Genomic DNA, 25,594 nt, shown 5'->3' with positions numbered 1-25,594 from the left:
AACTAGGGGCAATTTATAGAGGTCAACCAACCTACCAACCTGCATGTCTTTGGGACGTGTGAGGAAGCTGGGAATCTAGAGAAAGCCCCTGTGGTCAAAGGGAGAACAAGCCAACTCTATGAGGATAGTCAGAATTGAACAGAGGACGCTGGAGTTATGAAGCTGCTCCAGTGGCTGCACTAATCAATAAAGCAAGAAACCTCCAACATTTGTTACTGCTGAGGTTAAAGAAAAAGAATTGCTCCAAAACCTTCTGTAGAGCTGATGTGCGTCTGTACCACTATTTTTAAAGAATTCGATCAGTGTCATGTGAGTGAGCATTATGACTAAACAGAACAAATTTGAAGAAAGTCAACATATACACTTAGTGACCACTTTATTAGTACCTCTTGTACCTAACAAAGTGGCCACTGACTGTATGTTAGTGGTCTTCTGCTCCTATAGTCCACTCTCTCCAACGTTTGACATGTAGTGCGTTCAGAGCTGCTATTCTGCACACCTTTGTTGTAATGCATGATTATTTGACTTACTATTGCGTTCCTGTCAGCTTGAACCAGTCTGGCCATCCTCCTCTGACCTCTCTCATAAACAAGGCATTTTCACCCACAGAACTGCTGCTCACTGGATGCTTTTTGTTTCTCGCACCATTCTCTGTAAACTCTAGAGATTGTTGTGCGTGAAAATGCCAGCAGTTTCTGAGATAGTCAAACCACCACCCTGTCTGGCATCAATAATCATTCCACGGTCAAGGTCACTTAATTACATTTCTTCCCCATTCTGATGATTAGGCTGAATAACAACTGAAACTCCTGACCTTTTGTCTTCACGCTTTTATGCAGTGAGTTGCTGCCATATAACTGGCTAATTAGATATTTGAATTACCAAGCTGTTGTACCGGTATACCTAATGAAATGGCATCTGAATGTATAGGCATCGTATAAACCATATTCACATGTAAAGCATAAATTAAATATAATTATACACTATTTTTTACAAGAAAGTACACAATTATAACAAAAAAGAACGAAGTCCATTTTTCCTGCAAAGTGATTAAAGTGATCCTAAGTCACAAACAAGAGAAAATCTGCAGATGCTGGAAATCCAAGCAACACACACAAAATGCTGGAGGAACTCAGCAGGCTATTCACCACACGTCAACTGCGCTTTTTTCCATAGATGATGCCTGGCCCGCTGAGTTCCTCCAGCACTTTGAAAGTGGTCATAGTGTTTCTTAAACTGTAGTGATTTGCGTTTTGCCAGTTGATTCAAGAACCAAATTGCAGTAAAAAACTGCTTCTCCCTAAAATCAGGCATTTTAATTTTCTATTGCTATATTGCATGACACTAATAATAGAACCAAAAGAAATAATAAAAAAAACCAGAAGGGATTGGTGTCTAAAATAAATTATTTAGATAACCAGAAGTGTTAGGATTTGAAACCATATAACAAAATTTTTCACTACGATTTTAATAATTTTATCAGTTTCCATGCCTCCCTATTTCAGTCCTACAATTTTACTTTAAAAACAACAGATTAAATCAACTGGTGGCAGAAGATAACTCTCAAAGAAACATTCTTTTGAGTAATTCATACAGAACTATTTCCTTCACATAATACACTCTCAGAAGGCCACCCAAAGCAAATAAAATAACAGAATGAAGGACTTTTGTTATACTTGGAAGACCTTTGCTTTCACTTTTAAAATCAGTATCTTGCAAGTTTGTACATCTTACTCACCAATACATCGAGAACCATCTGGAGATGTTTTATAGCCATGGGGGCAGGAACAGTAAAAGCTACCAATGGTGTTAGTGCATTCACCTCCATCACAGGCACCAAGAGGTGTTCTACATTCATCAATATCTGGGGGAAAAATAATATGCAGAGAACGATTAAAAATAATAATCAGATATATCAACTTTCAATTGTTCTAAATACCTTTAGGAGAATTCAACGGCCTTGAAAATCTAAAAATTGTATCCATGTTCTTGCAAAGAGATCAGCAGAGATATTTTGAGCAGTGTCACAACTTAAACTTGGACCTAGAGCTTCCACCTGATGGGAGAGAGTAAGAATGTTTAGCGTGGGTGGGGTCTTTAATTATACTGGCTGCTTTACTGAGGTAGGGAGAAATGTAGACAGAATCCATAGAGGGAAGCTGGTTTCTATTCGGTGCTGAACTATGTTCATAGCTCTCTGCAGTTCCTTGCAGTCCTGGGCAAACCAGTCACCACACCAAGCATCTGGATAATATGCTTTCGATGGTATCTATAAAAATTGGTGACGGTCAAGAGTGACGTGCCAAATTTATTTAAACTCCTAAGGAAGTAGAAGTGCTGGTGAGCATTTTTGTCTGTGGCATCTACGTGATTGGACCAGGACAGGCTATGGATGATGGTCACTCCTAGGAACTTGAAACACTCAACACTCTCCACTTCAGCACTATTGATGTAAACAGGAGCACATGGAATCAGTGACCAGTTCTTTTGTGTTGCTGACATTGAGGGCAAGGTTGTTGTCATAACACCATGCTACGTGGCTCCCTATTGCTTTCCTGTTCTCCAACACATTGCCTTTTGAGATATGGCCCACTACAGTGGCGTCATCTGTGAACGTGTAGATGGAATTAGAGCATAAGCTTACCATGTAGTTGTGAGTGTATGAAAGTACAGTAGGGAGTGTTGAGTATTCTTACCGGCTGGGGTCTGTTAGTCATGAAGTCAAAGACCCAGTTGCAAAGGGAGGTGTTGAGTCCTAGGTTTCGGAGTTTGAATATGAATTTGCTTGGAATTTGAACTGAAGGTGGAGTTGTAGATATTGCATATGTACCTGACAGATGTTTTTACATATTTTTGACACAACTAATAGGATGAGCAAATGGAACCTATTACAGGTGTGCACTGCTTAACGTCCGATCGCCTATCTGTAGTCCCGATCGGAGAACAGGATGTAGTGGATGTAACCAATCTTGTGTCTCTTGCATCGTTGCATTATCCCTCTGTTTAACTTTCTTTTGAAAATATTACCATAAAGTGCATCATAGCTTCCAAACGCAGCAAAGCCACTCCTAGTGATAGCAGCAGCAACAGGCAAAGGAAAAATATTGATTTGGAAGTGAAACAAAAGATTATTAAACAATATGAAGGTGGAAAACCAGTGAATGTTATTGCTCAGGATTTAGGCATGTCACACTCGACAATCACGACGATCCTGAAAAACGAAGAAAAAATTCTCGAAGTTGTTAAAGGATCGGCTTCACTGAAGACACAAGGCTCACGAAAATGCGAGAAGGACCTATACTGGATATGGAGAAATTGCTAATGACATGGATTTAGTCAATACAGGTACACTGCAGTACTCCATATAGGTTTGCTAAGTATACAATATGGTGTTCGCACAATGTCCAAATCACATAACGTCCGATTTCACAGAACATATCGTGGACGTTAAGCGACGCATACCTGTATTACAATTATGAACAGAAAAAAGTAGGTTGAATGGAGTAAGCAATAATAACCATACCATAAAGTGAGTGCAAGGGTTTGCTTCCTGCCATACAGGATGTTAGAAATAGGTATACTATAAGCTGCCTGCACTACGATAGTTGAAGCAGAAGATGTGAAATGAGTTGCAGAGTTAACTCTTGTACCAAAATTCCATTTCACATGCCAAATAAAACAAGGCTCTAGCTCAGTATCTAATACTCGCAATGGTTATAATACAGTTGCATTTTGTGGCAATGTGGAACACTTGAGTAATGTATTAGAGATGCCAAGGAGAGTGATTAAAAATTTAAAAAGAAAGCAACATAATTTGGGTAATAAAGCCAACAAATTAATGTTTAAATTGAATGCTTAAAAGCAAATTAATTTTGAATACCATCATAAGGTAATAGGAAAGGCTGATGAAGAGAATAGAGTAAATTTCACCTCCAAGGACCTTCAAATACTGACAAAATCTAATGTAAAATGCTTCCAGCAAATTACTGCAATTCTATTTTCTCAACATAAGCTAAACAGTTGCTTCTCGGACGGGACAGTAGTAGAAACAATGTCCTCAAAGAATCAACGTTAGACCACTTCCTTTTTTTCCTTGTACATCAGTAACTATGGGTATAGAGGACAACAATAATCTATAACTCTGTATGGTACTAGCCCAGTTAGACAACTTGGTTGGTATGGATGAATTGGACTGAAGTGCCTGTTTCTGTGCTGGATAGCTCTCAGGGCCTCACGACCAGGCGCTTTTCGATATGCCAAGGACGTGGCATGGAAGACTAGCGTACCTTCAGGGCGCCGGATTTTCCTGGCTCTGGAGGCGGGCTGATTCCAGGCTGGCGCTGCTGACTGATGCGTTGCGGGAGAACACGGAAGATCAGAAGCAGTGGGTGTGCTGCTTCCAATGTACCCAGAGACCTGAGTTCTTTGGGCACAGGGCTCAGGAAAAGCGATGCAACAGACTTTTAACTCCATAAGTCAGCGAGCTGTTTTGTTATGTCTCCCCTCTCGCTGTGAAACCGGGCACGTCTCTTCCCCTTATTAGGGAGAGAGAGTAAGCCTACGGCATGTCGAATACTGGGTGAACGAGTAGCCTTTGGGGTACTGCTAGTCTGTGTCTTTATTGATGCTTTGCTGCACACTTGAATGCTTGGTGGGGGGGCGCCGATGCTTTTTTGCTGGTGGGGGTGAGATGGTTCGTTGCCTTGCTGCTGCTTGTGGGGGGAGGGGGGAGCTGGGGGGGACTTTGGGGTTCTAACATTGAACTGTCATTCATTCTTTGGGGCACTCCACTGTTTTTGTGGATGCTTGTGAAGAAAAAGAATTTCAGGATGTATATTGTATACCTTTCTCTGACATTAAATGTATCTGTTGAAACCTATTGATTCTATGACAACACCAAAATTGGAGGCATGCCAAATACGTACAACAATACAGTACATAGATAAGGGAGCGAATGAGCACAGAAGTGGCTGAAGAATCTTAATATAGCTAAAATCAGTTTCTTTCAGCAACAGAGTAATAAAGAACTGCCATTAACCTTATTGTTGCACTGTTCCTGCAATTACTTTATGTAGCTCTGAGAAACTGATTGGTTTAGAAATTGGAATTGTCCTGAAGCAGTGTGAGCAACAAACAACCACTCTGCCTTAGGCACAGAAGCATGAGGTGCACAAAACCAGAAGGTCCTTTGAGAGGTTACCAAGGCCAAAGGTCTTCTTAGCTATTTCTAAATCTCACTGATGTCCATAAATCATAGTTATAAATAATCCAAAAATTTAAATGGAAATATACTACATAAAAATGGGAAATTAATTAAAACATAAAGCAAGACTATTTCTTTTACTCATGAACTATATAATCCTAAGAGGCATGACACAATTGTATTTAGTCTCTTAGTCTACACATCATGGATCTCAGTGCATGATCCAGCAGAAGAGGAAAACGTACCCAAGTCTGCCCTAACATTGGATCCCTCGTGGATTTAATAGTGGAGCTCCACCTTTGTGTAGCTTAATCCCTCAATTAAACTGAATAAAGTTGGAGCTCTAATTTTCAATGTTGAGTAAGCACTGATTTAATTCAATTCAGCAGACAGCAACAGGTTTAATGGAAATAGGCAGGTTTCAGGTATTTTACATTTGTAATTAACTGATTTAATTTTAATATATTCATTTAGTTCAAAGGATCTTGCAGTGTTTTATTTTTAATTTTAATAACTTTTTACAAGTGATTAATTTTAATAACTTTTATTAATTCTGAATATTTAAAAAAGCAGTATGAATGCACAGAACACAGCTGAGCCAAAAAGAACCATCTTTAGTACAACTGCGAAAATCCAGCATCTAATTGTTCCAAAATCTAGATGATGCAACATCTGGCTCACTCGTTATTCCAGAATGTGGGTCAGGGATCCAGAGAGCAAGAGGAGGATCCTGCTGGGATTTCGAAGTGGATCACCACCTTTGTGCAGCTTCATAGCAGGTACGCTGAAAAACTGCAGGCCAAATATTGACTTAATTCATTTCATTTCAGCGGAAAGGCCAAGTTCCAGACTGTGGGCCAGGTGTGCATGACTGGAGATGGGGTCAGGATCGCTGAAGTTCAAAATTCAAAGTAAAAATTATTATTATAGTACATACATGTCATCACATACAACCCTGAGGTTCTTTTTCTATGGGCATACTCAGCAAATCTACAGAACAGTAACTGTCCAAAAGACTTGTGGAAATAGGACCATTCAGTGTTATCGAAGAGGATATATGAGAAACATGCATGGGGCTTTCACTAAGGTCTCAAATGATCAAATGTCTGACTTCTTGAGACCTTACTATGTGCAAAATAGATGACATCTCTGAATAATAACAGGGATTCCAAGAATTAATTCAATAAAAATGGGATGTCATGCTTTATAAATGTAAGTTCCTTTGTTTGATGATGGATTCTCTTCTATTTCTCAGAATGCCAATTAACTTAAGATTGAAATGTATGCTTTAATTAAATGAGTTTTCATTTGAAAATGTTTTGGACTTGGTAATTGCTTCCACTTGAACCACTTAGACTGGTCAATTTTCTAGTCACCAACTATACAACTTGAATATCTCCATTTATCATCATACCACAAACATGTGGTAGCAACATTTTTCCTATTGATAAGGACACGGCTTTCTAGTCTTTAAAGTAACTACTGACAAATAATGAACTGAAATGGAAAATCTATTTCTCCCATTTTAGTGAACTAGAAAACTAGAGAATTTAAACAAGTGCTGCATTTCTTCACAACTACCTCATTTTTGTAAAGTTTTATTAGATCTTTTTAAGGTGTATCATGACTCAAGTTGGATTCAGCTACAGTAAGTATTCAGTTTCTACAAATTATAACATAGAGTCATATATCATGGAAACGTGCCAGCTGGCTTAATGAATCCAGGCTGAAGCATGCATTTACATTAACCCCATTTTATACTCCCCTATCAGCTCCCTCAGATTTTACCACTCTAGGGGCAATTACAGTCCCCAACCTTCACATTTTGGAAAGTGGTGAGAAACTCACTAGGATATGTGGGGATATGCAAACTCTACTCATAAAATAGGGGAGGTCCAGAGTGAACCTGGGTTTTTGGAGCTATGAGGTAGCATCTCAACTAACTGTGCCACATATACTTTTGGTATTTCCAGAACTGCTGGCAACAGATTAAGTCAAATTCTGTTGTTACTGCTTGGGACTGTACAACTTTATCTGCTGATATCCTTGTTTTGTTCTTCACATTTATGAAAATTGTAATCAATGGCCTTGTCCATCATAAAATCTGATGCATGAGCTACCCACTTGTGAGATATACAAACAAAAGGTAACATGCCAATTACTAACAACAAAGGAAATTTAACAGTTCCCTGAACTACAACAACAGCTGTATTTCAGTAGTGCTTCACTGGCTGTAAAGATCAACACAGTGTCCCCTGGTCATGACCAATTCTAAAAAAAATGAATGTTCCTTCTTTCTTTGGTGTCATAAAAAAATAATGCTTTGGAACGAGGCAAATAGACTTCAATCAAGCCAATTATATTCTAAAGGGAATTTGAAGGGCCTCAAATTAAATAAAATTTGATTTTGTCTAGACCTTACTAATATTTGGAAATCAAACTGCAGCTGTGATCCAACAAATAGTAGATTTAGACATAGCTGCCAAACCACAACATTAAGCATTAGGAACGTGCTATGAAACATCCATTTTAAAATTAGTATCACACAGTCTATATTATTTGGAATTCTTACTTAAATTTCAGCTTGAAGAATGTTATTCAAAGCATGAGAGGATGCTTTCTAATGTCATTGCTCCAGTGAACTTATTACAAGTTTGCTAAAGTTTCTTGATGTACCTAAATGCGCTCAGTGGAACAAATCTGTATACTTGCATGCGCAACCATATTTAACATCTAATTACTAATAATAAATACTTATGTTTCAGTGCAGATCTTCTGTGGAACAGACAAGCCCGTAATTCGGCTATACCAATGCACAGACTGAACAGTAAGCTTCTGCTGAGGGGAACATTGGCCCTAATACATCTATGATTGCACTGCTAGACTGGTCATGGAGTCCAAAGGAGTAGAGCCAACTTGCAATTTTTGAAGTCTCAGGCCAGAAACTTTGCCTGCTGAGCCAATGCCAGATTAATATAAATAGAAGGATCAGCTGCCGGCAGAAAGTGGAGTGATTAATATTTGAATTAAAATAAATATTTTTTTAATCAAGTTACAACATTTTGTGTGTATGCACACATATATTTTATTTATTTTCTACTTTAAAGCATGTCGAGTACATTCTCAAATATTGAATAACAGGGACAGTTTTAATAACCAATTAGCCAGGTGGTAGGACTTCAGTGTCCTCCATCAGCCAGCCATTTATTCTGAGTGAGCCCTTGTGCTCACAATACTGAAACAGACCTTAACAATCAGCTGGGAGTTGAACTCCCAACAGAACTGTGCACCTGAACCATGCCAAAAGAAACAGTCTGATAAAAGGCACGCAACCAATTGATCATGGGCTATTAGAGGATCTGCCTTAAACATAATTTGATCAGTACCCAGATATGCATTTGTCTTCCTACATTAGTTCAACCTGTCTCAGCAAATTAGGCTAGAATACTTATAGGTTCAATCTTGGATCAAAGATTTTTCCTTGCCAGGACTGTTTCTTTCCCTGCTGGGAATTATGAAAAAAAATTTGCTTAAACTCTTTTGATATGAAAGGATTAATTCAAGGATTAAAAAAAAATATTTTTAGCAAGGTAAAAATGCAATTGACACTTTAAGATCTATGTAATCTTTTCAATGAGTGAGGTTGGACAATGGACTCATGCAACCCAACATTCTTCCAGTAAAAAGAAAGTTCCATTAAAAAGAAGCTGCTCAGCTGCTCTTAACCTTAAGCTAAATATGTGTTGAAGGGCAGGACAATTTCAGTATTTTGAACTGCAGAAAAAGGAGTACATATGGAATAATGATAAATCCCATAAAATTACAGCAGTTACAGTTGATGAACATGAATTCACCAGAAGTATGTAATTGTCCAAAAGTTGCAGATTCATTAGCCGTTAAAATAAGGGAGCTGGGATTGGGAGTTTCGGATACAATTTGAACGCTCTTTTAAAAAAATAGTTTCAAGTTTGGTGCACTAATTGCATCAACAGGTCAAATTGATTAATTAGATTTATTGAATCATGTCTAAAATGATCAAGTCTTAAATACTTTGCAATATGAAAAATTATAAGTTTCATATTACACAAAAATTTAGATGACAACTAGAGATCTGACAGGAATGTTGGCTGAGAAAATCTGGTGTTAATGCAAAGTGATCTAACGGCATTTTACAATAAACGGTTACCTTCCATATTATGATAGTTAGTTAAAACCTTGAGTTAATTAACAAATTTTGTACCAAAATTGATGGATTCCAGCTTGCCTCCAGAAACTGTAAAGCAAAAGCTGCCAATGCAGGAAAAATAAAAAAAATGCTATTAGAGTGACATAGGAGTGTTGCAGTTAGCATAACGGTACAACAGTGCCAGTGACCCATGTTCAATTCCACCGCTGAATGTAAGGAGTTTGTAAGTTCTCCCTGTGACTGTATAGGTTTGCTCCGGTTTCCTACCACATTTCAAAGACAAATGGGTTAGTAGGTTAATTGGTCACATGGTGTAATTGGGCAGTGCGGGCTCATTGGCCCAGAAATATCTGTTACCATGCTGTATCTATAAATAAATAAATATTAACTGCAGAAATGTGAGCTGATGTAATCAATGCAGTATGTGCTAAGGAAGAGACATTAAGTCGAGGTAAACAGGTAAATGTAAAAGATCCGGTAGCAATAAACATAATACAAGAGAGCTCTCCTCATACATTGGGTAACCCTTCTCCCTTCATCAATTTTTGTATCTGGAAAGCAATGTTTTCCAGGTGCAGATATTGATGAATGGAAAAGATCATGATGCAACAAATTAATGTCTCTTTCCACGGAGGCTGCCTTGCCTGCTGAATATCTCCAGCATTTTCTGCTTTTATTTCAGATTTTCGGAATCTGCAGTATTTTCGTTTCATTCCCTCAACCACTAGCAAATTGTTGCTGCAGTGTGTAGGAAACGAAAAATGCCTCTTTGCCACCAGTTGCTGAACCCATGGTTTCTACCACCATGTGGTCAAGGGCAGCAGGCACATGGTATTACTAACGTTTCTAAGTCTCTTTTCAAACCACACACTATACTGACACATAACTACAGTTTGGATAGGTATATGGATAATAGGGATATGGAGGGCATTGGTCCAGGTGCAGGTCATTAGGAGTAGACAGTTTAAATGGTTTCGTCATGGACTAGATGGGCCAAAGGGCCTTTTTCTGCACTGTACTTTTCAATGACTCCATGCAGTCCGGTTACTCAGGCCATTGGTTAATTGGGGTAGTCACTTATGTGGGACTACTCTTAGTGAACAAAAACTTATTGAGCAAATAGCTAGGATTTCCTTGATGAACAGTGCTTTACATTCCATACATACCAATAATTTAAAAGATTTTCACTTTCCTAGTCATTGGAGATGTGTGGCAAATTGCAAGTGTTTGGGAAATGAAGCAACTAACTCAGCTCCTAACAGATCCAGGGCGTTATTAGTTACCTGACATTGTATCCTTCAACATCTGGTGTTGCATACTGTTAAACTGTGTTTATCCAACATCGATACACATTCAGTAGGGGTAACTGAATCTAACAAGGCCAGGGACACAAGTTGATTTTGACTCTTTGTACAGGTTTCCCCCGCCATCCGAAGGTACAACGTTCCTCTGAAACGGTTCGTAAGCCAGAATGTCGTAAAGCGAAGAAGCAATTACCATTTATTTATATGGGAAGATTTTGTGAGCATTCGCAGACCCAAAAATAACCTACCAAATCATGCCAAATAACACATAAGACCTAAAATAACAGTAATATATAATAAAAGCAGGAATGATATGATAAATACACAGCCTATATAAAGTAGAAATACTCTTCCACAATCATTGCCGGCACTGTTCTCCGTAGCGAAAATCTCACGCAAGCGCTGTTGGCAAAGCACTCTCTCCAGTAACCTTTAAGCTATGAAGCTGCCAAATCATACCAAATAACACATAAAAATACACAGCCTATATAAAGTAGAAATAATGTATGTACAGTGTGGTATCACTTACCGGAATCGGGAAGACCGCTGGCCCAACACACTGATGATGGTGTGTTAGGCTCAGTCATCAGAGTTTGGGTGGTGCAGTGGCCCCGACCCTCTGATCAGCGAAGCAGGCAGAGGTACAGCGGTAGCCGGGACGCATCCAGCACATCTTGAAGAAAAAAGCCGAAATAAACATGCTAATTAATTAGGTGCCGCCCAGCACGTAATTGTCGGCCCAGATCAGAGGCGACACAATCGGCAATCACCTCTGATCTGGGCCGACATTTACGTGCCGGGCGGCACCTAATTATTTAGCATGTTTATTTCAGCTTTTTTCTAAAAGATGTGCTGTGTGCCTCCCGGCTGCCGCTGCATTCTCCGCGAATTGGTATCTGTCCGCGGCCTGGGGGTTGGGGTGGTGGGACACTGGGGTGTCATCTCGTCGTCTGTTTCCATCAGGGCAGGCAGGTCATCTTCTTCTATCTCTGCCCAACTCGATGTCGAAGGTCGAGGGTTGTCGTCTGCTGTGGCTGATTGGAAGGCTTGCTTGACTGCTGAGCCTTGCGCATTTTTAGATCATACAGTTCTTTGTAAGGACTCAAACCATCCTGAAAATATGTCCTAAACCAACTTACCCTTTCAAAATTAAAGTTGTACTTTATCACTGCAGCGAAAATCTCACGTAGTTGCCTCACGTTCAGTTCCTCTTCCAATTGCATCAGCTCTTCATCTATCAGTTCTTGGTCATGGGATGCCAAAACCTCTTCAACATCATCTTCGTCAACTTTCACAAGCCAAACTCACTTTGTCCTTACTTCGTTCACCATGATCGAAATGCTTAATTATGTCTAGTTTTACGCTAAGTGTAACACCCTTAGGAGCTCTTTTAGGCTTTTCCATCATCTTGCAAACGGCTGCTCACAGGGACGTGTTTAAGCAATGCCGGCTAGAATGCCGTTCCGAATCCGGGGGAGAGCAGCTGCTCGGGGCGCACGCTGCCCTTTATCGCGCGCTGCTTTTTTAAAATCGGGCGCTGATTTTTTTTGCGCGCTGCCTTTTTTCGTAACAGTGAAAACATCTTCTGTTAGCGAAAGCAGGTACTAATGTAGGTCTTTCATAACAGTGAGGTTTCGTAAAGCAAACGTTCAAAAAGCGGGGGACACCTGTAATAAGCAGCACTAAAGCCAAATGCAGCTTTTCACAATTGTCCAGAGTTGTGAAATACTGTGGATGTAAGCATCTTTAAGAATTGTGTCTACCATATAGAAGCCATTTGATATATTCTTGTACCAGCCACTGCTGCTGCTTAAAAGTCATCCTTCAATACAAGATATTTGGTTAAGAGTCCATCATTGTCAATTACCTTATTAAAAAGACATACAAAAGGAACTATGGATGCTGCACTTTATTTATTGCATTCAAAAAAATGAGCCAAGACAATACTAATCTTATTAAATCAGCTGAGGATTTGCATTCAAGTCTTCAGACATCATCCTAAAAAGGGTTTGCCCAATAAAAGAATACATGATCTAATTTCCTGAGCATGGTCAAAAAGATCTCTTTCTGTCTATCTGCAAATGAATGAGAAATTGCAAAGCCAGATCATTTCTATGAGAATCAGTCAAATTTCCAGTCTGGCATAATTCATAGTAGTAACTTTCATAATTTCAGGCCTCTCTGGAAAGAAGCAAATTTCAGACATGCAAGTCTGAATAAAACCCTGCTAAAACACCCAGCATTCTGAGTTTTATGTTAGATTCCAAGACAAATGTCTAAATTAATGTAGAATAACCTAGTAGAAACTTCAATTGGAAGATGGTTCAAAGTTTAAAGTTGCAGAATCAATCTATAACTCTAGCAGAGTGCATGTGTCCAGTCTTATTCATCTTACTTAATTACTTAATTGCTTTTTTAACACTGAATATATAATACTGTTTGCAACTGAAAATAGCTTGGTTTGCTGCCCTCCTGCTTCAAAACATCCACCATTGCTCTGGTATCTAAAAAGACCCAGGTGCCATGTCTGAACGACTGACGTCCTGTCACACTCACCTCAATAATAAGCAAATCGTTTCAGAGGCTGGTGAAGGACCACATCTGCAACACGGTACCACCCACACCGACTCTCTACAATTAGCCTACCGACACAACCGAATGACAGATGATGCAATAGCCGCAGCTCTACAAACCATCCTTATACATCTGGAGAAGAGGGATGCGTATGTGAGATTGCTGTTCTTGGACTACAGTTCAGCATTCAACATCATAAATCCCTCCAGGCTCAACAAGATCCTGTACTTCCTGTCAGTTCACCAGTAGGTGGTAAGAGTGGGTCCCCTCACCTCTGCCCCTCTGACTTTCAACACAGGTACCCCTCAGGGCCGTGTACTAAGCTCCCTCCTTTACTCTGTATAACCATGACTGTGTGGCTATTCACAGCTCCAACCTGTTAATTAAATTTGCCGACTATACCACATTGATTGGCCCTATCTCAAATAATAATGAGGCAGCTTACAGAGAAGAAGACATCACCCTGACACAGTGGTGTCAAGAAAACAACCTCTCCCTCAATGTCACAAAAACAAAGGAGCTGGTTGTGAACTACAGGAGGAATGGAGACAGGCTAGCCTCTATTGACATCAATGGATCTGGGGTTGAGAGGGTGAACAGCTTTAAGTTCCTCGGCATAAACATCACCGAGGATCTCACATTGTGTGTACACTGGTTGTGTGGTGAAAAAGGCACAACAGTGCTTCTTTCACCTCAGACAGTTGAAGAAATTTGGTATGGGCCCCCAAATACTAAAGACTTTCTACAGGGGCACAACTGAGAGCATCCTGACTGGTTGCATCACTGCCTGGTATGGGAACTGTACTTCCCTCAGTCACTGGACTCTGCAGAGAGTGGTGCAGACAGCCCAGCGCATCTGTAGATGTGAACTTCCCACTATTCAGGACATATACAAAGACAGGTGTGTAAAAAGGGCCCGAAAGATCTTTGGGGACACGAGTCACCCCAACCACAAACTGTTTCAGCTGCTACCATCCAGGAAACAACAGCATAAAAACCAGGACCAACAGGCTCTGGGACAGCTTCTTTCACCAGGCTATCAAACTGCTTAACTCATGCTGACACAACTGTATTTCTATGTTATATTAACTATCCTGTTGTACATAATATTTATTATAAATTACTAAAAATTGCACATTGCACATTTAGATGGAGACATAATATAAATATTTTTACTCCTCATGTATATGAAGGATGTAAGTAATAAAGCCAATTCAATATTGCTTATTTTTGCAGTTTGTAATTCTACAGAATGCAGTGACAGGATAGATGAAATTTTACCTGGAAATAATTAGTTACAATTTACTCAGACTTTTCATGCTATAAATAGTTGGTGCCTCAAATGCACTAACCATATTCTAACATCGAAGAAACACACCAATAAACATACAATAATATTAAGTACTGTATGATTAAATTATATTACCCTTTCTCTATTACCATATAAACGCTATTTAACCTTACTTAACAGGAATCGCCTTACTTAATGCAATGTGTATAAAACGCATGTCAAGCCAAAATAAGAAGTTCTTTGAAGGTGTGACAGAGGTGGTGGATGAAGGTAATGTTACGAAAGTTGGATTTATCCTGATTTTTAACACTGTATTTGAGGTGACCTATAAATAAAATGAACGATCTTGCTCTGACAATGGGAAACCGAAAAGATGTACTGTAAATCTAACTGCAGAGTTCACCTTGGGCCAATGCCTATGTTTGTAGTTAAAGATCTTTAAAAAATGATCTTAGCCAATGTAATAATATTGCAGCTTATAGGGCAGACAGCTGACTTTACAAACAACTTTAAGGAGGGTAGAATCCACAGCCTACTTAAAAGCCCAGCAGTCAATGGAAATGAAGAAAACTGTGCAAGCGGGAGATTGATTCAATGCCATGCATTTTATAATCACACCCAAGATCAATTTTGCACACAATATTTTGTTTTAGCACAGGGAAAGCTGAATGAGATTTGTAGAAAATTAGTAACTGGAGAGACAAATTTAAACTTTTCAGTTCTGTGTGTTTCTTACATTGTTCATTCCAACCATTGCAACTTCTTTTAACCCTACAAACCTTCCTAAAGATAGATAGATAGATATATATACTTTATTAATCCTGAGGGAAATTTGGTTTCGTTACAGCCGCACCAACCAAGAATAGAGCGTAAGTATAGCAATACAAAAAACCCCAACAATCAAACACCAAAATGCAAACTATGCCAGATGGAAAACAAGTCCAGGACTAGTCTATTGGCTCAGGGTCCCTAAGTAAACTCCACTTACTTCCAATTCTGGCATCTTGTGCATCCCTATTTCCTATCATTGGTGCCTGTACCTTTAGTACTCTTGGCTCTGCTGTCTGGATTTCCCTCGCTATCTTTTTCTTAAGATATTCCATTTACCTATCTCTTTCAACAAGCTTTTGGTTACACATCCTAGAATTCCCTCGTGCAGTTCAAGGTCAGTTTTTGTCTGATAAGGCAAATTTCATACTTGGATTTAGAAGACAGATTGTTGCTGCAAGGAGATTCATGAATATGGGCCAGAGCAAGACTAGGAACAAAAATTTCCTAACACTTCTGTGTTCTTCATTCCAAACAAGAAGTTAACAATTCCTTATTGTTCAGATAATCTCGAGGCCTAAGTTGCATTCATCTAGCCATATCTCTGCTATGCTGCTGATGTATAATTTTAGCCACTGGGACTGGATGTGCAGTGTTAAAAAGTTGATTGTACATTTCTTGCAACCTGCTTGGAAGTTCAGATTAATGGCTATCACTTTCCAGGGACACAGAGCAGGAAATTACACATTTCTGTTTTGCATCATCTAAAATTATTCTCCACTCATAAGGTTTTCTTACTGTTGTGATTATACCAAAATAATTCACTATTATAAAAAGCTGCCTATAGCCAGCACTCCTGGAAGAGAGTTCACACAACTCAGTTCAGCAACCTTTGTCCATAATCTCATTGATGATGCTTTCTTTTATCAATATGTGGAGAACAAAGTCACCTCAAAAACCACCTGAAATTTGGATTTCCACACCTCTAATTCATTGATTTCAAAATGTAGATCTTCCAACTTGAGTTAATGGGGGAAAAACACACACACATTTATGCTTGCTTTTTGTTTACTAATGTTGGAAGTTACCAAAGTGTTTTAAGAATGAGAATCCTCCGATAGATCAGTGGAAAACTACATTTGATAATGAGGGAATAAGATGGCTTAGAAGTATATAAGTTTTAATCTACTATGTGTGCGTGGCTGGTGCATTTTAATCAGACAAGACTAAAGAAACTGTAATTGCATCAGAATTAGGCTTTTAGAGATGACATAGACATATAAACATACAACATACGCATCATTGTCAAAGGACATACTTAGAAGTATAAACTGCTTCAATGTTAGCAAATAGAAATAAAAAACTAACTGTTTAAAAATCTTCAATTAATTATAGGTGATGAATTTTGCAGGTATATCATGTTAAATTTTTAATTGACTACAAACCCAAAGTTACAGCAAATGCTAAACCAGGTCCATAACCGTTAACAAATGAATACAAAGATAGAGGTGAGATGGCCTCGTTCTTCATTAATAAGAATCATGAGTATATGAAGAAGCCTAATAGTGCCAAATTGGATGGGACCAGGGTACTTCCTAGTAGCACCTAGTAGTCCTGATGAAGGGTCTTAGCCCAAAACGTCAACTGTTTGCTCTTTCCCATAGATGCTGCCTGGCCTGCTGAGTGTCTCCAGCATTTTGAGTGTGTGACAGCCTAGCAGCAGGCTGAACTGCAGTCAGTCGTGGTTTGAGCCAAGATTGCACAACAATGGAAATTAAGGGATTTTCTGACATGATTTGAACAAAAGACTAGCCACAAATAATCTAAAGCAATGAATCTAACAATTATTGGAATCGTGCTGCATAGCAACAAATGATTCTACATGGACGCAATAACATTGGACTACGCCATATAACAGATTTGCACAAGCTGAGAGAGCTGTATGAATAACAGAAAGCCAACACCCCGATCAACACTTTCTTCTGAACACTCTCCATCTTAGTTCATTCTTCAGCACTTTCAAAGCTGTAATCAAAGTTTACGTCTTCAACAGTGCCAGCAGTTATATCTCCTATCTCAAGTTCTATGTTCATTCTTTCTTCTTTCCTCTATGCCCAAAACACCTTGCATTGTTTCCTGTAGGTTAAAGGTTCAATGTAAGTTGTATTCTAACCCTCTTCCATTTCTATAAAATGAAATATGAGCATTATTCACCAGCATGATGAACAATAAGCCTTTTATTCCTAAGGAAATTGCTAATGTCAAAGATCTGAAATTTGGAAGCTCCGACGTTATGTGAAAAATTCACCGTTAACTTCTTCAGTAGAATGTTTTATGAAAGGCATAACTTAAACAGTTATACAATTTTATATTTGTGGGCTCAGAATCTGAATAGTTAAATTTGAACAGATCCAACTATACAATATACTCTCGATTCATAATCTTGAAAACACTACATTCAAATTCTCCAAAAAGTCAAAAAGATCCTTGTCATCACATTGCTGCATTCAATTATCGAATACTAAAGATGTTTTTCTGTCAGTAACTTAACTTTGCTGAAAATATTGGCAGTTATAAATTTTGGCTTCTGAGCTTTACCTTAACCACTTTTTTCTCAAATACTTCAAAAGAAAATAAAGGAAGTATCCACTTTGATTAGATGAGGAATGTACCAGAATTCTCAACTTAAAACAAAATTCTCTTTTCATCCAAAATGATGCTGAGGCAGACAGCCTGCTCTGGGCTTTGTGTCTGTGGGCTCCACGACATGTACTCCTGTATGGCTGAAGCTATGGGCCTGCTCCAGCTGTTCTGGGCTCCGAGATGTTAACTCCACTCTTCACTGCACTGGGACTTAGGCTGTGGGCCTGCTCTGGGCTTTGTGTCTGTGGGCTCCGCAACATTTACTCCTGTATGGCTGTGGGCCTGCTCCACCCGTTCTGGGCTTTGAGCTGTTTACTCCACTATGTCCTGAACAGCTGCTGAGGCTGAGGCTCAGGGCTTTGTGTCTGAGGACTCACTTTCGTTCTAAATGCTATTTGTTTACTTTAAGCAGCACACACAAAATGCTGGAGGAACTCAGCAGGCCAGGCAGCATCTATGGAAAAAAGTACAGTCGATATTTCAGGCTGAAGCCCTTCGGCAGGACTGGTGAAAAAAAGCTGAGGAGTAGATTTATGTACTTTTACTGCTTGCATGATTTCTCTTTGTGCATTGGATGTTTATTGGGTTCTTTTGATTCTCCTGTTTTATGGCTGCCTCTAAGGACACACATCTCGAGGTTGTATGATGTATACATACTTTGAAAACAAATGTACTTTGAACTTTGAATTTATAGCACACCAACTTCTCTGCTTTACAGAACACGAAAGACGTAAATTCTGTCGGTGGCTTGGAATAAATCAGATGATGTCATTCACACTGGAATCAGTAGCACTTAGTTGGAGAGAATTCTAGGAAATTTTCCATCCTGATCAACCGCCCTTTTTGGAAGTACATAGTTTGGATTAGAAAAAGATGAATTGCCACGTACACTATTTTTTGATTGATTGCCAACACTCATTGTAGTCTCACACATAAAAAATGACAGACTTTGAGGAAAACAAAGGTGGCATTAAGCAAGTATGAATGCATAAATTAGGCCTATGTAGCTACTCCAGGTGTTGAAGCATTCTGTATGTCACCTAAAAGGTGAGATTTGTAGAATCAGTGGAAGAAGAATACTTTCCGAGCCCAGAACACTCCTGAAGGGTATCCTGAGTACAATAAGCTGCTACTCCTCCTCCCTCTTTTTCTTCCTCAGAGCTCATCTCATTCCATTGTTGTCCTCTCATCCAAAACTATTCAATGATTTTGAATGGTAAGGGAATTAAGCGATATAAGGTTGTACAAGAAAATGGCAACTAAGGAAACAATTCATAATCTCCGTATTAAACAATAGAGGGGCAAAAGGGGCTAGTGGCTTTTATTCTACATGTGTATACATCCAATCTCTCAGACTAGCAGCTTGGACAGCAATTCTTTTCTGCTTCCCAGCCATGAGAATGGCTATTTGACTTTAACCTTATGTTGATTCAGCTCTGCTGAAACTGAAATGATCCTTTGCTTAACAATACTGATTATTTTGCAAATACTTTCTATTTCATAGGAGTATAGAATTCCTTTTAAATTATTCTTGGGTTAGGGTTGACTTTAATAGTGGTGATGAATGGCACCAATTTTTGGCGCTTAATGTTTAGAAGCACATGAACGTGTTTAACATACCGTAGCTCCCTCCGTGCTATTTCAATAATATGGCTTAACCAAATCTCAGCAGGAATTCCAGTATTGTGCCAATACAAATTATCTGATTTTACATACAAATTGCCATTGTGGCTGTTCTAAGTAAGACTGTCAAATAAGCCAAAATGTCAGTAATCCTTGGACTAGGCACTCCTACCTCCTCAGAAATCAGCTAAGGCTACCTCAGCTTACTGCAGTTAAGAACCTCAAATCTGTTGAAAGAGGAAATGCTTGTTCTCCTGCAAGTTAGGGTTAGTATCCAGGTCATTTTCAAGGAGTGATGCCTCAGAAAGGTGGCATTCAGCATTAAGGACCCCCACCACTGAGGATATACCCAGTTCTCATTGTTACCATCAGCAATTCAGGAACAGCTTCTTCCCCTCCGCCATCCGATTTCTGAATGGACGTTGCACCTATGAACACTACCTCACTACTTGCACTCTACTTACTTAATCTAACTACTTTTTTATATATACTTACTGTAATTTGCAGTTGTTTTTCCCTTTTCTATTTCTTTTTCCTTTTCCTTTCCCGATTCTGATTCTTATGCCAACCTGGGTTAATTAAGATAAAAGGCAACTGGCTACTGTCCATTTTTTGATAATGCTAAATTTTGAGGCCATCCTAAGAATCATTCACACATGCAAGTCATCCAACCTCTGCAGAAATAACATCCTTTCCATGTTTGCTTTTGCAAATCTATTTCTAATCATTAAAAAATGAGCAATGTTTCTTTTGATCTGCGTTAGGGAGAAAAAAAAAACTATGTATCCCTGACCCTGTGGTGCTTAGCAGCTTGTGATTTTCCAACTTTAATATGGACTAAGTTACTAGATATTGGGGTTTGAAAAGACAGGAAAATATAAGGTTCTTCTCTGTTTGCAGTTTACACTAGATTTACTTGTTCACTGCAGCAGTGTTGCGATCTGCAGCTCCAGAAATCCTAGCTCAATCATGAAATTATTTCCATGACTCTGTTGAACAAATGCAACATCTAACTGAGAAATGCGTTGACTACTTTAAAAGACGTTTCAGATTAATGGCAAAAAAAATTCAAAAGGGACAGACATATGTGAGAGAAAGCAAATTGCAAAATATGGAAAAAGGAAACAGAACAAATGGGATTGTTCCCCTGGGAGTAGACATGGACACAAGGGGTTAAATAGCCTCGTTCTTTATTATTCGACGATATGAGGAATATTCATTTGAAAAAAAATCAAAAAATGTCAGAAAAATTTACAAGGGGGTAAAGTTACAATAGACAGGTCCCTCATAAACTACCACACTGTTGCACCCTGTCTTGCACCCTCTACTTAACCTTCTGAAACTTTCTGTTAAAAGAATATAATTAGGTCTGCCCCCAGAAACAAAAAATGTAGTAAGGAGATAAACAGGAACTTCAAGCCCCCTGCCATACTTTCTTTGTTTAAGTAATACCAAATGGAAAGTTGCCTTGTCATAGATCTTGTAGCTTAGACCTTGGGGAGCTGAGTATCTGATAGAGGCTAGGAGACAGCCTGAATAAACAGACTGACATGCTTATTTTCAGGCTGAGACAATTCAGTATCTCCTCTTTTCACCTGATATTCAGACTCACCACATTTTGAAAAACCTCTTAAATTTAAGCATGCTTGGTATGTTACCAAACACTTGAACAAAGTTCTACATATGTATCTTTGAAAGTATCCCGATCATAATGGTCTAGTACAGCAATTCGAAAGCACAGGAACACAAGAAGCTACAGAAAGTAGTGAGCACATTCATCTCTATCATCAAAAACACCAAGGATCCCCACCATCCGGACCATACCATCTTCTTGGGTAGGAGGTAAATAAGTCTGAAGTCCTACACCATCAGGTTCAAAAACAGATACTTCCCTTCAACTTCTATATATTCTATATATTGGCGAGACCCGACGCAGACTGGGAGACCGCTTTGCTGAACACCTACACTGTCCGCCAGAGAAAGCAGGATGTCCCAGTGGCCACATATTTTATTTCCACATCCTATTCCCATTCTGACATGTCTACCCACGGCCTCCTCTACTGTAAAGATGAAGCCACACTCAGGTTGGAGGAACAACACCTTATATTCCGTCTGGGTAGCCTCCAACCTGATGGCATAAACATCGACTTCTCTAACTTCCGCTAATGCCCCACCTCCCCCTCGTACCCCATCTGTTATTTATTTTTATACACACATTCTTTCTCTCACTCTCCTTTTTCTCCCTCTGTCCCTCTGACTATACCCCTTGCCCATCCTCTGGGTCCCCCCCCCCGCCTTGTCTTTCTCCCCGGACCTCCTGTCCCATGATTCTCTCATATCCCCTTTGCCAATCACCTGTCCAGCTCTTGGCTCCATCCCTCCCCCTCCTGTCTTCTCCTATCATTTTGTATCTCCCCCTCCCCCTCCCACTTTCAAATCTCTTACTAACTCTTCCTTCAGTTAGTCCTGACGAAGGGTCTTGGCCTGAAATGTCGACTGTACCTCTTCCTAGAGATGCTGCCTGGCCTGCTGCATTCACCAGCAACTTTGATGTGTGTTACTTCCCTTCGACTACTCAGTTCTTGAACCAATCTGCATATCTCCAATTTCTATCTTAGTATAGTAACACTATCACTAATTTGAACACTTTGCACTTTTATTTATTCTAGTTGTGTTCATTTTGTATAATTTTATATACAGTAATTTATCTTTTTTTTCCCGTGAATGCTCTGTCTTCAATCCTATTTGTTTGTAATGCTGCTGCAATAAATTCTTCATTGCATCCATGTGTAGATGGGCTTGTTTATAATAATACATTCAACTTTGACTTTGACATAGCTATTATACTGGGTTTGTGACAGGAAGTGAATGAAACAAAAGCCACATCTGCTTGAACTCATTTGTACCAACCTACTTGTCACGAAAACATTTGATCATTGCAGCACTTGTAAAAGTGACCACTAAAACAATCCTTGTGAAGGCAAAGTCCTATGTCTGCACTGAGGATTCTTTCCATTTCATTGTGCGCATAACTCAATAGGTTCCCAAGAGATCTGGCACACAAATTAGGCATCAAGAAGTGCTGCCAGCATCATCAGCAGCGAAACTGCCACATTACAATTACTATCAAGCCAGGATTCAAACCTGGTTTAATGAGGATTACAGAAGGGCTTGCAGGGAGCAGCACCAGGCATACCTACAGATTATGAAGCCTAGACTGATGGTGCTCTGAACAACAAAACCAGCATGCGATATACAGAGCTAAGTGATCTCAAAACCAAAGGATCTCATCAAAGTTCCGCGGTCTCACCACCTTTAATCAGGAGGGGTATCGGACATTAAACATCTAAGGGAAGGAAATGACTTCAAATACGTCCCTATCCTCAGTGAGGGTGCGAAGCAGAATGATCATAGGAAGATGGTTGTGGTTGCCGGCATTTGATTATCCTAGCCCCAAAATATCATTACATGAGTTGCTCAGAGCAGCGTGTTCGCCCCAATCAATGTTAACTGCTTTATTAATAACTTCCCTTTACATCTCAGCTGGAACAACAACCTAGATACCCAGAGACCCAAAGCCAACCAAAGAGAAAGGAAATGGCAAATAGGGAATACCAGTTATGCTCCACATCAGTACACTACTGCAAAAATGTTCACTGATGATGCACAATGTTCACTTCCATTCACAACTCCTCAGCAAATGAGCAGTCCATGCCAGCATGCCTCCAACAAGAGAATATCTAGTCACCTATCCTTCACATTCAATGGCATAACCATTCCTAAGTACCCTAATATATAGGGGACCACTATTGACTGAAAACACAACTGAACAATCCATATTAATACCATGGCTATGAAAACAATTCAGAAGCAGAGTATACTGTGGCAAATAGTCGTAGTCATAGTCATACTTTATTGATCCCGGGGGAAATTGGTTTTCGTTACAGTTGCACCATAAATAATAAATAGTAATAAAGCCATAAATAGTTAAATAGTAATACGTAAATTATGCCAGTAAATTATGAAATAAGTCCAGGACCAGCCTATTGGCTCAGGGTGTCTGACCCTCCAAGGGAGGAGTTGTAAAGTTTGATGGCCACAGGCAGGAATGACTTCCTATGACGCTCTGTGTTGCATCTCAGTGGAATGAGTCTCTGGCTGAATGTACTTCTGTGCCCACCCAGTCCATTATGTAGTGGATGGGAGACATTGTCCAAGATGGCATGCAACTTAGACAGCATCCTCTTTCCAGACACCACCGTGAGAGAGTCCAGTTCCATCCCCACAACATCACTGGCCTACGAATGAGTTTGTTGAATCTGTTGGTGTCTGCTACCCTCACCCTGCTGCCCCAGCACACAACAGCAAACATGATAGCACTGGCCACCACAGACTCGTAGGACATCCTCAGCATCGTCCGGCAGATGTTAAAGGACCTCAGTCTCCTCAGGAAATAGAGACGTCTCTGACCCTTCTTGTAGACAGCCTCAGTGCTCTTTGACCAGTCCAGTTTATTGTCAATTCGTATCCCCAGGTATTTGTAATCCTCCACCATGTCCACACTGACCCCCTGGATGGAGACAGGGGCCACCGGTACCTTAGCTCTCCTCAGGTCTACCACCAGCTCCTTAGTCTTTTTCACATTAAGCTGCAGATAATTCTGCTCACACCATGTGACAAAGTTTCCTACCGTAGCCCTGTACTCAGCCTCATCTCCCTTGCTGATGCATCCAACTATGGCAGAGTCAGCCGAAAACTTCTGAAGATGACAAGACTCTGTGCAGTAGTTGAAGTCCGAGTTCACCTCCTGATACTACATGCCCTTTCCAATACAGACAATACACAAATTAAGGGCCTGATAAGATCTCCCCACTTGACTGGATGAGTTCAATGCCAGAAAGCTCAGCTCGAATCAGGACAAAAAAGTCCACTTGATTGGCATCTCATCAATCATCCTAATTCTCTTTGCCATCAACATATATTGGCTGCATTGTGCACACCTAGAAACGCACTGCAGTCACCCATCAACATGGACATGGGCGCTACCACCACCTGCAGATATCCTTCCAAAGTGCATATCTAGAAATATACTGCAGTGACCCATCAACATGGACAAGAGCACTAGTGTATCAGAACACCAGCACCTGTAGATATCCTTCCAATATGCACATCTAGAAATATACTGCAGTGACCCATCAACATGGACAAGAGCACTAGTGTATCAGAACACCACCACCTGTAGGTATCCTTCCAATGTGGACATCTGGAAATAAACTGCAGTCACCCATCAATAGGGACATGGGCACTAGTGTATCAGAAAACCACCACCTGCAGATATCCTTCCAAAGTGCATATCTAGAAATATACTGCAATCACCCATCAACATGGACATGGGCACTAGTGTATCAGAACACCAGCACCTGTAGATACCTCTTCAAGTCACACATTACACTGACTTGGAAATATATCATTGATTCTTCATCATTGCTAATTCTAAATTCTGCAACAGCCTCCTTAACAGCATTGTTGGAGTACATTCACAAGAATGTGGCTCACTATCACCTTCTCAAGGTCACTATCACCTTCTCAAGAGGAAGCTGGGACAGGCCCAGATCCCAAAATTGACCGATTTGCCTGAATAGCTAAATCCTGCTCCCTGGAGTCAGGCAAGGAACACAAAATCTAGGCTAACACTGTCCTCAATAACAACACTCTGTATATGAATAAAGGAAAATTCACTGAGTCTCAAGTGCTCTATAAAGTTCAGTACTTTCCTAACCTCTATAATCCATGTGGCTCTTAACAGGCATACAGGTGTCCCCCGCTTTTCGAACGTTCGCTTTACGAAACCTCACTGTTACGAAAGACCTACATTAATACCCTGTTTTCGCTTTCAGAAGGTGTTTTCACTGTTACGGAAAAAAATTCAGTGCGCGATAAAAAATCAGCGCGTGAAAAAATCAGTGTGCGATAAAAGGCAGCGCGCCCCAAGCAGCCGCTCT

General features: G+C 39.8%; 1 protein-coding gene across 2 annotated transcripts in view; it reads right to left on the bottom strand.

Annotated features, from left to right (window-relative positions):
* The window catches only part of LOC134357404 (fibrillin-2), a 347,942-nt gene that overhangs the window by 183,277 nt on the left and 139,071 nt on the right, over positions 1-25,594 (bottom strand). For both annotated transcript variants that reach the window (XM_063068953.1, XM_063068954.1), the window contains one exon: positions 1,739-1,864. In XM_063068953.1, the coding sequence (XP_062925023.1) occupies positions 1,739-1,864 (126 nt within the window). The remainder of the gene's footprint in view (positions 1-1,738; positions 1,865-25,594) is intronic.

Source organism: Mobula hypostoma, chromosome 16, assembly GCF_963921235.1.
Source record: "Mobula hypostoma chromosome 16, sMobHyp1.1, whole genome shotgun sequence".
In the NCBI taxonomy this organism is placed as follows: Eukaryota; Metazoa; Chordata; class Chondrichthyes; order Myliobatiformes; family Myliobatidae; genus Mobula; species Mobula hypostoma.
Note: the sequence above shows the minus strand (reverse complement) of the source record. Positions and strands in the feature narration are given on the sequence as shown.